The 18688-nt window shown below is 34.8% G+C and overlaps 1 protein-coding gene across 1 annotated transcript in view; it reads right to left on the bottom strand.

Moving 5' to 3' along the window:
* Window positions 1–18688, bottom strand: part of MRPL13 (mitochondrial ribosomal protein L13) — a 45183-nt gene that overhangs the window by 2166 nt on the left and 24329 nt on the right. The window contains exon 6 of the mRNA XM_072603194.1: window positions 12274–12395. Within this exon, the coding sequence (XP_072459295.1) occupies window positions 12274–12395 (122 nt within the window). The remainder of the gene's footprint in view (window positions 1–12273; window positions 12396–18688) is intronic.

Genomic DNA, 18688 nt, shown 5'->3' with positions numbered 1-18688 from the left:
ATTGTGAACTGTGTGGTGTGTCTAAAGCAAGGTAACTGAAGCAGCTGGACAAGCTCCAGTGCATCTAAAGAAACAATTACACTCCCTTTCAGCTGGTTCAAATAATCAGAGCAGGGATGAGACTGAAAAAAAATTAGTCAATCAATCTGATTCATCCTATCTCCCACAAGTCACTGCAACATTGTCAAGATATCCATGCTACGATATAGCTTCATAATTACCAACAAAAGGACAACAGTGTAGAAATAAATAAGACAATGCTGAATTATTTCAAATTCAATGAGGAGAATATGAAAGGAAGCTAGGAATCAAAGCTAGACTCACCCAGCAGAACAAAAGGGAGAAAGGGATATGTCTTACCGAAACAGGGTTTAAACTGATTCTGTTTGGTCCCATAAGCAAGAATTAGGGACAAAACAGAGAAGCATTCAACACAGGATCATAGTAGACTGAAAGAGACCCTCAAGATCATTTAGTCCAAAGCTAGTGATCTTTTCATTGTGCCCCACTGCCTCCCTCACATAAGGGAACACTTACTAAAATTAAAACTGTCCAAAAATCGAAAAGGAGGGCTGCCCCCAGAGTCAGTGAGTGTCCTGTCACTGGACCTCTTTCAAGCCTCTATGGCCACTTCAACAAAAACATACTTGACAAGATCCATGCTTTGGTTACATAATGGACCACACTTAAGTACCTTCTAAATAGATTTCTTAAAATGATTTTTTCATTTTTTCCAAGTCTTAGATTTTTATAGATGAAAAAATCACAACCAGAAGGGTGACTCTCTCCAAGTATTACAGTATCTGAAGTGGGAATGAACCCAGGTCCTATGACTTCTGATTCAGTGCTCTTTCCACTATACCACATTACCTCTTTAGAAATAAAACATTCATATTAAATGAGAAAAGAGTTCCACTGTTTCAATCAGACTACATCAGGAGTTTTATTCAGTTTTAGATGCCACGTTTTATAAGGGGCACTACCCAAAATGGAAATTTTTCAGCAAAGAGTGACCAAGATAGTAAAGGGTTTAGAGACTATATCAAGAGCACTATGATTGAGAAAATAAGGGCTACTTGGACTAGGAAAAAAAGAAAAACTCTTTGGGGACAAGGAAAGCAGGAAACTATTTCCCTTTTCAAATAACTAAAGAGTTGCTGTTCTGAAGGATTATGTTTATTCTATGTAGGGTAGAACTTAGATCAATTTTGGAGTCAACAGAATTATATATTAACTAAATATCATAAAGCACTTGTTAAAAATAAGAGTTGTTCAAAAGTGGAATAGGCTCTCTTGTGAGGCTGTGGATTCCTTCTTATTAGAGGTATTTAAGTGAAACTGATGATCACTTGACAGGAACGTTTCAGAAGGGTCCCGTGTCTGATGGGAGGCTAGGCTACATGACTTATGAAATCACTTCCAATTTCACGATCCTGCAGATGCTCAAGAAGTATTGGCTGAGATGATCAAAGCTGTAACATCTTTTGGGAGAAAAAAATGCTTGATTTGAGCTCTATGTTACTAGGTGTTTTGTTTTGGTTTGTATTTTGCTTTTAACATATTGCCTCTCTTCCTGTCTTTTTTCCCCCCAATGTTTCACTGGAAATGATTTTGGAAATGATTTCAATTGTTACTTGGATTAAAAAGTACATGTTTAAAACCACTGACAGTATTTACATAAGCTTAGCATGCTCTATAAATAATTATGGCACTCTGAAGACAGCTTTGGGAGCTCCTGTCTTCCAGTTTTGGAGAGAGATTCCATATGCTGCTGTATAAAGTAGATACTTAATATCTTTTATACTTTTATACTTTCATTACAGAAATTTACTGCCTGATAAAAGGATAGGCTGACTTTTTTTATATTTCCCACACCCTTTTTTAAAAGCATGAACTACAAATTATTTCAGTGTAGATGTACATAGAACTTTTTGCAAGTTTGTTTAGCACATTAAAATGTCAATTTTCACTTGGTCTCAGAGAGAGAAAATTCGAGGTCACTAATCAGCAAAGATTAGATGAATGTAAAGTTGTTCCAAGGTTGTAAAACCAAGGATTGAGGTAGCATGTGATGTATAAACCTCATCATTAATGATTATAGTTTTTTAATTGTAAGTATGCTTCAGTTAAACATGTTAGAATTAATGAAACAAGGACAGTATTACTGCAAAAATGTTGACCTTTTTTGCTAGGTCATATTGAAATTTGTTACTTTATTTTATGAAACAACAATCTCTACTTCACATAGAATATTTGGCATTAGCTCTATTTGCCTTGAAAGAAGATGACTTTTGAAAAAGAATGTTATCTCTGCTTTGTGAGTAAAAACTTAACCAAAAAAAAAAGCTGTTTGGGTTTAAATCACACCACTTTGCACAAAAATTGGGATTCCTTCTCTGGTAAACCCCACTAATGGTAATATCCATTACCATTAGTTTGGAGAGGGGGATGGGAGAAGATGGTGGCTGATCTAGTAAGGGAAAGGAGAAATAAGTACACCTCCTGTTTCAAATCCCATTCAGAAGAAAAAGTTGGGAATTTTCTTAAAGATGGATGAACAGGATTGTATTAGAGTAAAAAGGGGAGCATTTTAATAAAGGTTTTCACCTTATACTTCATATATACATACACACATATGTATATATCACTTTACCCCACACACAACTTTCCTGGGGATTTTATTTTCACTGCAAAGTGGTGGGAAAAGATCCATTTGGTTTATGAATAAAATGTAACTTAAATCTGTGTCACAGATGGTTGTCAGCAGAGTAAAATCAGATACACTTTAAATTGTTTGCCATATTAAGGTAATTTATTTTCCATGTTAAAAAAAGAAATAGAATTCTGGTTGTAAATCTATTAAAACTGGTGAAACAAAAATCCAAACCTACTAGTATAATTTTATTCTTCCCTTAAAATTTAATTTTTTCCACTTCTGACTTAAATTACTTAGAATAAGGCTAATTATTCCAAGAAAAAATCAAATGACTGAATTTAAACATGGATAGCAAACTAATCTTAGGAACAATAAAAGGTCAGCTTGCTTAGGTTTCAAGTAACTTCCACTGTATGGAATTATTTAGCATAATCCTCCCTCTTTAAATTTTTTCCAGTAAATCTAGTGACACCACAAATTACTGGAAAAAAATCACAAGAGTGAGGCACAGTCAGGGTAGACAGGTAGGCAGGAAGACAGGCACAGTATTCATTTCCTTAAGGCACAACTCTGACTTCAGAAGAACAGAATGGTGTCTTATTTGGGCCAGCTTCACCAAAACATGTTAACATTTTCTTATAGGATAATGATATAACTCTCAATGCTATCAGATTTATACAATAAAAACAAACCTAAATTCTAGACTATCCAACTGAATTTTATATCCAAGATAAGAACTCTTGCTCAAATCTTCCCAGAATACAGCAGTCTGCTATGTCTCACAAACTGTGCCATTCAGTTTGTGCCCAGCTTGGTGTACTCTGAAGCTCTCGGATCTATCAGTCCAGTCTTAACCTCTCTCCTGATCACCAGTCTTGCATCTCTAAAACTGTCTATTGGACACTTCAACTGGATGTCCTGTAGACGGCTTAACCCTATCATGTCCAAAATTGAACTCTTTTATCTTTGTCCCCAAACTCTTTCCTCTTTCTAACTTTCCTGTTACTGTTAAAGGTATCACTTTGCTTGCAGTTACTGACACTCACAACCTAGGTGTTATCTTTGAGTCTTCACTTTTTCTCACTCCTCATAACCATTCTATTGCCAAGTCCTATTGTTTCTAATTTGTAACATCTCTCATGTAGGCCCTCTTCTCTAACAATACTGGATTGGTGGAGACTCTCATCACCTCACACCTGGACTTATCACTTACTACTCAAAGGACAGTGGTCAAGTCTGTAACCATCTCCGGGTCTCAAGAAGGTGACTGTTCCACTTTTTTTGGATAAAAGTTAACTTTTATACAGCTCTTTAAGGTTTACAAAGTACTTTTTTTCATTTGCTCCTCAGAATAATCCATTAACACAGGTGGCTAGTTTCTCATTTTACAAGTAAATCTGGAAGGTAAAATGACCTCAGGCTCACATATGCAACACTTGAGATGGAATTCAAATTTCTGCTTTCCTGACTCTAAAGTCAGGACTCTATCTACTATACCACACTGCCAAACACATGCAAAGTATAAAATTCTGGGCACCGTCTTTTAGGGAAGAAATTAACAAAGAGAGGAGTGTGCAGTGGAGAGTAATTAGGATGACTATAGGGCTAAATGATCCTCTCTTTGTTAAGTGGGGAGGTTCACCTTGGAGCAGCGAAAAATCAGGATAGTTATCTTCAAATATTTCAAGGATTTGTCATCAAGAAGAGGAATTAAGTTTGTTCTACAGTAGGTAGAAGTGGTAGAGAGGTAGATTTAAGTTTAGGTTCAAATTCTACTTTTGATACTAACTAGCTAAATGACGTTGGGAAATCCACTTAATCTCTAAGTCCTCAGAGAACTTGGTAGAATTTAGTGCACTGCATTAGATTTCTGCTGAATACGATTCAAGTTAATTAATTTTTCATTGTTAAAATCACAGGATCATAGATTTAGGACAGAAGTGACTTTAGAGGTCATCTAGTCCAACCTCTTAATTTTAAGAATGAGGAGAAGCCATAATCAAATGAGTTCTGTCTTACAGGAATGTCCCTCATGAATGTCACAAAATGGTGGAAAATCTTGCTGGAGCTCTGTTTTAAGAGTAGAAAAATAAAATAAATTTTCTTTAAGTAGTCTATTAAATTTCTGAGGCAAGTGAAAATATATTTCTGTAAGTACAGATATGAATTATGAATAAAGAAATTCCTTCTAGCACCTACCTTAATGGATTATTCTGAGGAGTGAATGAAATAAAAGTACTTTGTAAACCATAAAGAAGTGTATAAATATTAATTTATAACAATATAACTATAACTTTAAGCTTATTAATTTCTACTATTGCCTTAAATTTGGAGTTCTAAACCTATTTTCTGCCATGAACTCCTCTGGCAGTCTGGTGACACCTGTAGATCCCTTCTCAGAAGAATGTTTTTTAAATGTGTAAAACACACAAAATTAGTAAGGAAATCAATTATATTAAAATACAATTATCAAAATTTTGCAAACAAAACAAATTCAGTTCCCAGGTTAAGAAGAGTTCCTGCCTTCAAGCAACTCCTAATCCTTTCAAGGGCAACTCCAATGACTGCTTTCTGATCTTTTTTTTTGATAGTTTTTCCTCCTGCTACAGATTTGGATGGAAGTGACCCTCCAGCAAAATCATTGTTACTCAAGCTCCCATCTAGGCCAATGCACTAGGTGGGCACCTGCACAAGTTTCTCATCTTGTCCTCTGGTCAGGGGTCTTTGCTCTCACTTTTCTTAGATGCTCATATTATCACTGGCTTTCCATGTAAGCTCCTGTTTTAAGCCATTCAAAAAATTATCTTAGAACCAGACACTTTCCATATTTCCCTGCCACAAAGCTCCTTGAGGCTAGGGAGTTTTTCACTTCGGTCACAACACCTAGTACAATGGTTGGCACACAGTAGGTACTTAATAAATGGTTGTTAATTGACTGGTTCATTAAACAATGTATTTCTGAATAATGAGTGACATTTTAAATTTTTATTTTATAAATGTTACTCTGTCCTCTACATAATTCGAACTGACTGAAAATGGAAACTTTCCATATGCCTGGTTTTTCCTAAGGGAAGCTCTCTTGCAGAATTCTATAAAAATAAAAATTTTTAAAAACTGTTAAAATGATCCAAGTGTTATTCTTAAGCTCCCAAAATGTAAAAATTTCCATTACAGTAAAAGCCCCCGTTCTTATTTCCATTATTATTGTGGTTTGACAGAATGTATAATTATTTGATCATCTGAAAGCAATGGTGTGGGGCTATAACTTCCCTATGAAAATGGATAGTGTCCTCTCTTTACACTCTCCTCTAAAGAAAAAAAAAAGAAAATCCAAATGTATCATTTACCTACATTTCCCAAATACATATATGTGTCTCACAATCCATAAGGAAATGTGATTAAGGCTCCTATAACATTTCCCCCTCACACATTATACATGTCAATGCCAATTAAGACTCTTTGAGGTATATAATATCAAGCCAAGCCTACCCATAAAACTACAGAGGTGAAATCTATAGCTAAGGTTTCCATTAAGAGAAATGGCCTTTAGTGATAGCAAAATATTTCCATCTGCATAAATTCCATAAATACTTGGTTGTTACATTATTTAAAAATAACAAGATTTTAACATATTGAATTCTTCGGTACTTTCAATTTAGCTAAAAAAAAAATAACATTATATATATGTAAAAGAATCTGCCAAGCTTAAGTAGATAAAAAAAAGCCAGTGAACCAGACATAAATTAGTGTCTCTTGAATTCAGGTTTGAGAAATATTCTTTAGACAGCAAGAGTACTGGGAAGTACCAAGAAAGGCAGCTATTTAGGGTTCAAGACACTAAGTGCCAAATGAGGGACACTTTGAAACATTTTTTAAAAATGGGCCTGTTGAGGGCCAACAAATTCTTTATGACATCTAAGTGCTTATCTTTTAATGAGAGAAGTCACATGAGTTAAAACGAAGGCTCAAAACCTTTAATGGATGGTAATCAACAAGCAACAAAATTTTCAGGTGCACCAGGTCATAGAGTGGTGTGTGTATACAATTTTCAAATCTTGCCTAGAGCACACAAAACCTTTCAAGTAAATTCAACAATCATGAAGTTCACATTATATGTCAGGCACTATACTAGGTGCTGGAAATACAAAGCAAAAAATAAAAATAATCTCTGATAGGAAAGAAAAACTTTTTTTTTTTACTTTGCTCATGTGTATGTGTTTGTGTGTGTGTGTACATATGCATGTGTGTATGTATGACTTCCTTTGTAGGGTTTTAAAACATTTCAAAGAAAATCTTGATGTAAATTAACATCAACAAATATTTACTGAGTACTTATTTGGATAGGGTGCTACTTGGGAATATGCAAGCAATTATAAGATGTTGATTAAAAAGTGACAATTACTATTACTCCAGACCTTTCTTCTTCAGAAGAGGCAAATAGTAAAGAATATTAATTTACATTTATCAGCTCAAATAATAAGTTTTACACATACATTTTCATAAAAACTAAACAATATAAGTCCTAGTTTATTCATGGTATACTTGAGCTACATTTGTTTTAATCATGCTTCAAAAAAATACCATCGAATAACTTTAGTTAATTAAGTACATTCCAAGGAACTTAACTTATAGTTATACATATGTGTGTACATGTAATATCTTGCAAAAGGTACTTATTAAGTGAAGTTCTGAAGGTAATATTTAATAGTAGATTATTCAGAACAGTATTCAGAACAGTATACAGACTATCTATGAAACCTTTCACAATGCACTGATACAATTGAACTAGGCTCATTTAATTCAGCCTCTGAAATAATCATGACCTCAGAGATTAATGACTTGAATTTTTATCCTATTTGTTTTCCTCTGCTTTTCATATGCTTTTGAAAGATATCCAGAAAAAACTTCCCCACATTAAATTAAAATATCCAGTTAACACTTAATAAACTGAACTATGAACAGGGCAAATTGATGTTATGGCTAAGTGCCTCAATTCTTGAACTGTAATGTAATGCATACACCTATTCCAAAGAAAGTCTCTAATAGCTAAGGTCTGACATACACTAGCCATCTTCAGACTATACATTCTGGTCCTCTTTCATATAGGACATTATTGACCACTTTCTCCCGGATGTTCTATTCTCCTTGGATTTTTGTGCTCCTATTCTCTCAGCTTACTTCTTATCTCCTTTATTCCTTCTGCCTCCTTTGTTGAACCATATGTAATATCATGCCCCCTAACTGTGGGTGTTCCTTTATTGTAGGCCTTTTCTCATTTCACACACACACACACCGCCCCTCCCCTTTCATAGGGTTCAGTTATATATCCAGCCCCAATCTCTTTCTGAATCTCCAGTCCTTTATCACCTATTGTACATTTCAAATTGAATGTACTTGAGACACTGTAAACTCACTGTGCCAAAACAAACTCATTATCTTTCCTCTAAAACTTTTCCTGTTTTGCAAACTTCCCTGTTTCTGTTCATTGCATCACCATTCTTTCAATCTCTGGTGTTCATAACCTCAGTATTATCCTAGATTCTTTATTTCTCCCTCACTCCACATATCTGATCAATTTTAGGCCTTGCCATTTCTACCTCCATACTGGTATATGCCTTAATATCTCCACTCACACAACTATCACCTTAGTTCACGTCCTTATCTCCTAAATTATTCCAAAAGCATCCCAACTGGTCTTCCTGCCTCAAGACTCTTAGCACTCCAGTCCATCCTAGACACACTGTTGCTAAAGCATTAAGAAGATGTGAATCCTCTACTCAAGTCCAATACCTTTCTATTGCCTCTAGGATAAAATATAATCTCCCTTGTTTAGCTTTTAAAGTCCTAAACAACTCAGCCCAAACCTACCTTTCCAGTCTTACTGAATCTTGGATCCCCTTATGGCAATTTGTGATTCAGTCATATTGGCCTTCTCTCTTCCTCACGTACAATGCTTCATCTCCTATCTTCTTGCTTTTTATTTTTACACTGGCCACTCATCATGCTGGGAAGACAGCTCTACCTACCTTTCTCTGCCTTAAGAACACAGCTAAACCATCTTCAGCATGAAACCTTTTCTGATCTTCCCAAATGCTAGTGTTTACACTCCTAAATTACACTGTATTGAATTACTTTGTATATATTTATGTTTTTTCACTTTAAGTTATATATGTTTTTTACTCTTGTCGTCTCCATTAGGATATAAGCTCTCATTAAGGAAGGCTTGTTTCATACCGTTTGTATGACCTATGGTCCAACATGGTACATGTAGGACCTATGTACTTGTACTTGTAGACCTATGGTCCAAAATGGTACATGTAGGAGACTGTTAAAAAATATCTGCTGACTGATCATAGGATCACAGATCTGGACAGAACTTGAAAGAACTTCAGTTCATCTAGTCCAACCTGTTCATTCTACGCATGAAGAAACTGAGGTCTAGGGAAGTTAAGTAACTTGTCCTAAATCACATAGGTAGTAAGCACTGGAGGTAGAATTTGAATCCTAGTTCTATGACCTGGGTGTCAATAATCTTACTTCAGTTACATTTTGTCTCCCCTCAGGCATTTTTGGCTAATCCTGTTAGACAGCTTTATTTCCCACCTCCCTGCTCATGTATACTTCACTACTATTTCCAAAAACTCATCTTTTTCAAGATCAAATCAACTCTGAAAGACACCTCCTTAGTATCCCTGGCCACTCCAGCCCTTCTCTCTCTGATTGGAGAGAGTGGAGGGTGACATCAGAAAGCTCCTCCTAAACCTTCCATTTAAGGAGAGGGCACAGGGTAATAAACACCTTATCCCTTTCCACCTGGCTGGAGGACTTCATCATACTTCTACCTGGATACCCTCACTTCCCTTCCTCCCCTTTACAGCCTCTTTTTTATGTGTTGTTTTCTCTCATTACATTGTGAGCTCTTTGAAAGGAGGGACTGTATTTTGTCTTTCTTTGTATCCCTTGGGCTTAGCACAGTGCTGGGCATATAGCAGGTGCTTAAAAAAAAGTTACTGACTGACTGGCTTCAAGCTAAGGATCTAATTTAGGGATGATTCTAATTCCCTAGAATTTGTCCCACTAAAGTAGACCCTGAAGTAATCATTTGGACCCCAAGACAACATTGGCAAAAAGCGCCTATTCCCAATGTTTCCCCCCTTCCCCCCCCCAAATAAATATTTACTCATATCTTCTGCTTTTCTATCACCAGGGGTGTGCTGGTACGTTTGACAATCAGCCCTAATACTTACGCTTTAATGGCATAGCCTAAAAAATCTCAGTTATCTCCACCTCATTTCTGTGGGGACTTTAAAAATCTATACAGGGGTCCACAAACTATGGCTGGCAAACTAAGAATTATTTTTTTTACATTTTTAAATGCTACAAAACTTTATTGTAAAATGTAAAAAACATTCTTAACTTTTTAGCCAAAAAGAGACATCAGGAGGTCAATCAGCTTGTTTGTTGACTCCCAGGCTATACAATTAGCATGCTTGCTGTGACAGACCTACTTAGCATGCCATGTTAAATCCCTGCTTCAAATGAGAAAAGAGGAATTCTCTTTTAGACATGCCTCTACTAGAAATACTCTTTCCATCATTTCTATTGACCTCCTTATCACTAGAACCAGCAGTCTATTTCTAGTTTTCATCTTCCACAGAAATGAGGACACTGCATTAGGCCAGGTCAACTACAACAAAAACTAATGTAATCCTATGAAAATAGTTCCTTTACTAAAAACTACTGATGTTAAAACACAGGGTGGAGACGACTCTGAGATTTTATAGGCTATGCCATTAGAGCATAAGTGCTGCATGGTTTTAAGCTAAGGATCTAGTATAGGGATGATTCTAACTCCCTAAAATGTGTTCCACTGAATTATACCTAGAGATCTCTGCCAAATGGTACCAATGTGTATTTGAGTTGAACTGTGAAGTGATTTAGTGACTCTAATAGGCAATGGTGATGGTGGAATGAATTTCAGACCCAGGGATAGACAGCCTGTGCAAAGGCATGGAAACTGGAGATGGGATGTTTTATAAGAGATTACATAAAAAACATTTTACATTCAATTATCAAAATGAAGCAGGAAGAACAGGAAGGAAAAAATATTTAGGGGAAGAAATATATAAAATCAAAGAATAATAACAGGATAATAACATTCATATGAACTTCATGATTTGCAAACAGCACTGCTTCCAGTCAAAGGATCTTGGTTTAAATCTTGCCTCTGTCACTATCTGTGGGAACTTAGACAATGCACAACTATTCTGGGCCTCAGTTTCCTCATCTCTAGAATTGCCTCTAAGGTCCTTTCCAGTTCGAGATCCATGATTCTAAATGATTTTCCTTACACTCTGAGGAATGTATTGTTGCTACGATTATTCCCATTAAAAAATGAAAACACTGAAGCTTGGAATTGAAGTGACTTGTCTATACATCTAGCAGGTCTCCACGTCGGAATTTAAACTGGTGTCTCCTGACGTCATGTGCAGCGTTCTTTCCACTGCACGATGCTCTCTACTGATGCAGTCAAAGAATCAGCAGGCCTAGATCTTTCTTCAAGACCAAGTGCTCAACGTTAGGACTGAGATGCAAAGAAGTTTGCATAATTTGGATTTTCTAAGGATGTCTTCATTTTACAAGAGAGGGCATTGTAAAAACTGTTTTCAAACCAATACTTAGATACACAGAAATGAAAGTAAAAGTTACCCATAAAATCATTTAAATTATTTGCATATATGTTAAAAGGGTTGTTTAGAAGGGTGTTGAGGCAGGAAAAAAAAAGGAGAATTAGTAAAATGTTTTCCCGAAAACAAATATCCCTTGGAAAAGATGCTGCATTAGAATATTAGGGCAAGAAAGGCAATTGTGTATTTTACTTTATTAATCACACAAAAAAGAATAGAAAATCAAGAACAACTTTTTGCATTGAAGAAACTGTCTTAAATGTCTTGACTTTGTTTTTTCCTGTTGTTATTAATTAAAAGTAGTATATTTACTACCATTATCATGCATTGTTTGGACAAAGCTGTGTAATAATGATGGTTATATTTTATGAGTCCTTTAAAGTTTACAAAATATGAGGCATACTAAGTACTGGGGATACAAAGATGTATCCTCAAAAATGAAATGACAAGGCAAGATACATGCATAAAATGATAAACAGCTTACTTTACTCTGAATTAACTGTCAAGCTGTCTGATTAAATTACAATTATAAAAAAATGTATCTATATGTCTTGTTGGTCACTTATAGCTATCTGAATGGCAAAATTATTAACCGCAGAGTTTACACTTGAAAAAACTGATGAAAATATATATCCTTTAAAATGATCTGCAACAGAAATCAAGAGCCCTTTACTTGTCACTCCAAGGGTTTAAAACTTTGGGTGAAAGACATTCATTCAGTTGGCTCACATTTTCTAAGCACTTGCTCTGAGCAGATAATAGTATTAAGGGGTTGTCGAGAGAATAGAAATAAATAAAATTTATTATTTTAATCATAAGGTTTTAATAATAACATTCCTTAGCCTTAAGGAAATTATCACTTAATTGAAGTTTATGGAACAAACTAAATTCAGACTAAAAAATAATAAAATGATAATAATTGAGACTTACAGAGTCCATAATCTTGGAAAAGCATCAATTTCTTCTCGGGTATATTCATCTAGCCTTTTAGGTATTTTTCGTGGCTGAGGAAGCTCTTCTACTATATTCTTAAGTATGTCTTCTGGAATCTCCTAAAATTGAGATTTTTTTCATTTTAAGTAATTTAAAAAAATTCTAAAATCTTTTATTTTTAAAGAAAAAAGAATCCTGTGAAATTATGGAAGATATGGGAGGACACCCTCCCCTGCCTTCACTGTTCTGTCCCATCCAAAGCTGGTGGTGGTGGTGAGGATCCAGGGATGTAGAACTTTGCATATAATGATGCTTTTTAATATACTGGACAGTTTTTCCTTATTTTTTTCCTCTCCTTTTCCTTTAAGAAAAAAAAAATCTTTGATGTAAAGGATGAGTATCTGGGAAGGGTGAAGAAAAGGAAGGATGGATAAGGAAATGTAGGAGATGGAAACAACAAAGCAACTGATAAAAACCTCTAAAAGCAAGTGAAATAAATTTATGTAATAATATCAAAAACACTTCCAAACTGATATGTGCAGTAAAATTTAACAAATTATGACTTCAATTCAAACCCAAACCTAATTAATACTTTTCATTTCCAAAGTCCTACATTATGTCATAAAGGTGAAACAGAAAGGTACTCTGAAACCATGTCACAGATAACATGGTCCTTATTTCTTATAATTGGAAGAAAAAAACCACAAATATATAATTAGTTCACTAAAATGGCTAACCCTAAATGCTCTGGAGGTGAACAAGTACTTCCAAAGTACCTATTATACAGAGAGGATATATGGGGAATAGTGAAAACTAAGATTTGGGTTGGGCTAGATTATACAAAGTTTTAAAAACCAGGAACAAACTAGATACAGACTGGATGTGCTAGGAAAGAGGGGGTCACTGTATATTTTGGAGAAAGAAGTGACATGTTATATCAGATTGCTAGCTTGACAGCCACATGTAAAATGAACTGAAAAGGACAGAGACTAGAAGTAAGGAGAAACTATGAGACAGGTGCAGTGGTGCATGCTTGTAGTCCCAAATATTAGGGAGATTGAGGCTGATGGATCTCAAGCTCCAGAGTTTTGAACTATAGTGGGCTAAGCCAATTTAGGAGCAAAGAGATGGTTCCATTCAGCATGAAGGTGTGTTACAGCTGGAGGGGAGGGTGTGCTACAATGTGCCCTTCTGAAATTGGAGTTCTTATACTTTATACTTCTTAGAGATGGCTGATTTGCATATTAGGTCAAAATATTATTTTGAGGGTTTGCTATCTGGGAGAAAAACAAGCTGTGATGGATAAAATATTATTTGGGGGGACACAGTTGTGCTAATGTTTGAAAAATTTTACTGTCAGTATTCTTCCATGAGCATGTTCTGTAAACTTATAGTCTTCCTAAGATGAGACTACAAAGGTGGGCTCAAGACCATCAAGCCTAATCTTGTAGCACTGCTGTCCTTCCAACCACAGCCACATAGGGAGACCTAATTTCAAAGAAAGGCAGAAAAACAGGACAAAGAAACCCCTACTTCATTATCTTCTAAGACACCCTCAGCCTTTGTATTCCATCTCATCACTAACCTCTGCCCTTCTAACTGAAGGATGGAGCCACGAACCCTATCTCATTTCTCACTTGACTGTACTACTCTATTATACAGCTACTTTTCAACCAGGCCCCAAGTTGGGCACCTCCCTCACTCCCTTTTTAGCTTCCTTTTGGGTGTTTCAGTGCTTCTTCCCCCACCAGACTGTAAGCTCCTTGAGGCAGGAGCTAGTTTTTTTTTTCTTATTTGCACCCCCAGCACTTAGCACTGTGTCTGGCACATAGTAGGTGCTAAATAAATATTAACTAAGTTTTTTATTGACTATTATGTGCCAACACTGTGCTAAGCACTGGGGATATGAAGAAAAGCAAAAATAGTCTTTGCCCTCAGACTTTTATTCTAATTAGAGAGACAAGATGTAAATAATGAGAACCACACAAGATATATACAAAATAAGTATATACAGAGGAAAAAGCATTAGCAGCTGGGAAGATCTATAAAATATGGGGTTTGAGTTGAACCTTGAAGGAAGGTAGGGAAGATTGGGAAGGCAGGGAAAAAGGTAGTAGCAGAGGTGAGAGAAGTGAGCATTCCAGGCATGGAGGTAGGTCAGTACGAAGGCATGGAGATAAAAGAATGCTGTTTTCAAGAAATTATATAAGCCAGTGTGGTTGAATGTGAGAGTATATGAAGGGGACCTAAGTATAGAAAACTGGGAAAGTCTGGAAGGGGGTTAGGTTATAAAGAACTTTAAATGCCAAAAAGAGAACTTTAATATTTGATCCTAGAGGTACTAGGAAGTGACATGGTAAGACCTATGCTTTAGAAAAATCACTCTGATGAAGGAAACAATGGGGGAGTTTGACTTAAAATTTTAAATTGGATTATAGAAATCATTTGTCCATTACTATAACAGCAGTCAAATAGTACTCAATCTTGAGTACTTTATAAGAGGAGTTAAAAATACCATCTGGTGACTGAAGTACTTAAAATGAAGTTTGAGTTAAGACTCGTATTGATAATTCTGATAATACAAAGGAGGCAATATGACTGTGGACAACAAATATTTTCCCACTTGTTCTTTGAGAGAGCCTCAGGGACAGAAAAAAGAATTAGATCATGTGACTTACAAGTAACCTAAAAAAGCAATCACTCACTTATTTTAGCAAGCACAAGGATACTTTCTATTCTATTCAGGTGATATTTTGTGTCCTAGTAGGTAAATATATACAGCATCAAGTGGATTGGAAAGTTAATGTACCTCTCAAAGTACACAATTTTATCTCATCTAATTCTTCATACTAAAGGCTTTAAGGTACTTGATGAGAGGTAAAATATATATACTATAATAGTTACTAATATCAATATTTATGTGTATTATAAAAAGTACTACAGAAACAGCAAATATAGAAACAAATATTTTACGGTAAAATTAAATTTGATAAAATTAAAAAGGTTCTATAGTAGAAAGAACATTGGCCTTGGGAAACCTGGAATTGAATCCATGTTCTAATATTTGAGAATCATACGGCATTTTTATGCCACCTCTCTGATTATCAATTTTCTCCTTTATAAAATGGAGGCAAACTTATGGTACCTAACAAGCTTTAGATCATAGCAATCTGTGATTAACTGTGCAAAATGAGATACAATACATGATCTTAATTAGGGAAATTAAAACCAATTTCCTTATCCATGACTCACATTAATCCTCTTTTAAGATCATGAGAAGCAAATCAAAACATTTCAAATTCTTTTTACAGATGACATAATTAATGCTTTTAAGGGCTTACGCTCAAGTAAGGATGTATAGGCTCAATTAAAACACTAGCCTTTATTATGATATAGAACAACAACAAAATGCTACTAGGATGAATTGCCTGATAAAAATTATGACTACAAAGCACCATGCCTTGTACACAGCAGGCTGTTAATAAATGCTAAGTGACTACACTAGCAACACGTGAGCACGGAAGTCATTTAAGGCAACATGGCAGAGTGGTGAAAAGAGCAGCAGCTCAGAACTCACAGGAACTGAGTTCAAATGCTGTCTCTGTCATTTATTCCCTGTCAGACTGTTGGGTAATGACTTAAGTTAGTAACTGGGCTTGTTTCATCATTGTAAGATGAGGAGACTGAACTAAACAATCTTCCAGTTCTCAATCTATTAGGTTATCATCTGTCACTCAATGTTCAAATGATAGTTTGAGTCAATTAATCTTAACCTGTGTATTTAAAATAGCAAAAGAATTGTGTTTATTATATAATACCTCAATTAAAAAAATTGTTGCTCCATTCTTGCAAGAATTTTGTTTTTGTTTTTCTTTTTTCTTTCCCCAAGAGAGGATGGGAGGTGAAAGGGAGAGAAAATGAATTTTTGTTCATTGAAAAAAAAACTCAAATAAATTTATATTTAAAAATAAAATTATAAAAACCCTTAAAAAAAATTGTTGCTCTCTTTTATATCTCCACCATTTCCTAAACGTAACATTTCCACATTTTTTCTCAAATAACCTTATATTTATGAATCTGTATGTTGATGTAGTATATATTGTAAACATACTTGTCTCCCAATTAGAACCTAAGCTTCTTGCAAGTTGGAATTATTTCATTATTTGTATCTACAGTGCTTGACACATAGTAGGCACTTAACAAACTTGCTGATTAATTGATAATGCCAGACTGCTTTCCAGAATAATTGCAGCAGCTGATTGTTCCTTTACCAATGCATAAGTGTCAAGGGCGTAGGTGATGTAGTGGATGGAGCACCTGGCCTGGAATCAGGAAGATCTAAGTTCAAATCCATCTTCAGACACTTACTGTCTGTATGACCCTAGGCAAGTCACTTCACTCGGTTTGCCTCAGTTTTCTCATCCATAAAATGAGCTGGAGAAAGAAATAGGAATCCATTCCAGTATTTTCAACAAGAAAACCCCAAATGGAGAATCAGACGACTAAAAACAATTAATTTTCATCTTTGCCAATCTTTTGGGTACAAAGTAAAACTTAAGAATTGTTTTGAACTTTTTAAAAACATTAGTGATTTGGAGCAATCTTTCACATAATTTTTCAAAGTTGGCAATTATTTTGAGAACTGTCTGTTCATATCCTTTGTCCACTTACTTTCTAGAGAATGGCTCCTGATCTAAAATATCTTTGTTAGTTCCCTGCATACCTAGGTATTAGACTTTTGGCAGAGGTTATTTGATGCAGATATTTTTTCCAACTTTTCCTTTGTATCTAGGATTTTGTATCCTGCTTCTCACACTAATACTGTTAGGGTAAAAGCTTTTCAAATGCATGTAATCCAAATCATCTAGTTTACTTTTTGTGATTGCTTCTACTCCTTGTTTGGTTAAGAACACGCCAAGTCAGAGCTGTGAAAAATTCTGATTTTGTGAAAGAGAACTTAACCTGGTTCTCTTAGAAATTTTTTTTTTGGTATGACTTTAAATATCGAGGTCATGTACCCATTTTTAGCTTACTGTGTGGTGTTAGACACTAATCTCTAAAGTTAATTTTTACCAAACTAGAAAGTTTCCCCCAGTGCACCTCAAATGGGGTGGATGTGTTGGAGGTGGTTATACCCTAGCAATTTGCAATCTTAGATTTGCTGTATTCAAATGTTTCTCATTCTTTCTTATCTAGCTTGCTCTACTGATTTACCTTTCACTTTAAATTAGTGTCAAAAATTTTTGAGGATTACTGTTTTAAAGTATAATCAAGGTTCTTAAAGTGCTGTTCTCTCTTTACTCTTACTTCTTTTCATTATTTCCCTTGAGATTCTATACCTTTAGTTTTGCTAAACTGATTTTGTCCAGCTTCATAAGGTATTCTCTTGGTATCTTGATTGCAACAGCACTAAATTCATAAATTAATTTTGTTATTACAGTCATTTATTATTATATTGGCAAATATGATCAGCAACATCTATCTAATTATTTGTCATTCTTTAAAAAGAGTGTTTTGTTATTGTATTTGTATAAATCTCGAAGGTATGTAGGTATACTGATTCCTAGAAATTTTGTAGTTTTATCACAACGTAACTTTACTATTTATTATTTCTTTCTGGATTTTGTTACTTTTATAAAGAGGTGCTGCTGATTTTATGAACTTATTTTGTATCCTATTGCTTTACTCAAGTTTTCTATTGTCTCAGTTTCTTTATATTATTATATCATCAGTAAACAGAGATTGTTCTGCCTCTTTGTATTTATGTTTTAAACTTCTTTTTCATGTCTTAAAACTTCTAAAGTAAGATAAATAACAATGGGAATACTTGCTTTACTCCTGTATTTATTAGCTTTCTCCATCACAAATGTTAGCTTTTGGTGTCTAGAAGTATTAGTATATAATAATATAAGTATATAATGCACTTTGTGTTTTTTAAAATTCTGACTACTAACATATTCACATTGCTTCAGATGCTTTTAATTTGATCAATTTTGCTAATTCTTTTTCTTATGGTGAATCATCCTTGCAAACACTGCATAAATTCAATCTAGTTATAGTGAATAATTTTATGGATATACTGGTGGAATCCTGCTAAGAATTTTATTTAAAACTTTTGAATCAATACTACTGAATGAATCCACTCACATTCCTACCAAAAAAATTACCTGAGTGAATTACTTGCTGTGCAAACAATCTAGACAAAAAAAAGTCAATGAGGTAAACAAATTCAGCAAACAAAGAAGGCACAAATTTTACCACAACATCTACTCCAGAAAAAGGGGGGGGAGGGAACCTAAAAGGGAAAGGCATCTATGTAAAGTTAAAAAGAATAACAACACAATGACGAGATCATTAAAAGATCACTTTCTATATTAAATTCACTGAGGAGGAACAGGCTCTGAAACATCAA

Source organism: Notamacropus eugenii, chromosome 4 (assembly GCF_028372415.1).
Source record: "Notamacropus eugenii isolate mMacEug1 chromosome 4, mMacEug1.pri_v2, whole genome shotgun sequence".
Taxonomy (NCBI): domain Eukaryota; kingdom Metazoa; phylum Chordata; class Mammalia; order Diprotodontia; family Macropodidae; genus Notamacropus; species Notamacropus eugenii.
Note: the sequence above shows the minus strand (reverse complement) of the source record. Positions and strands in the feature narration are given on the sequence as shown.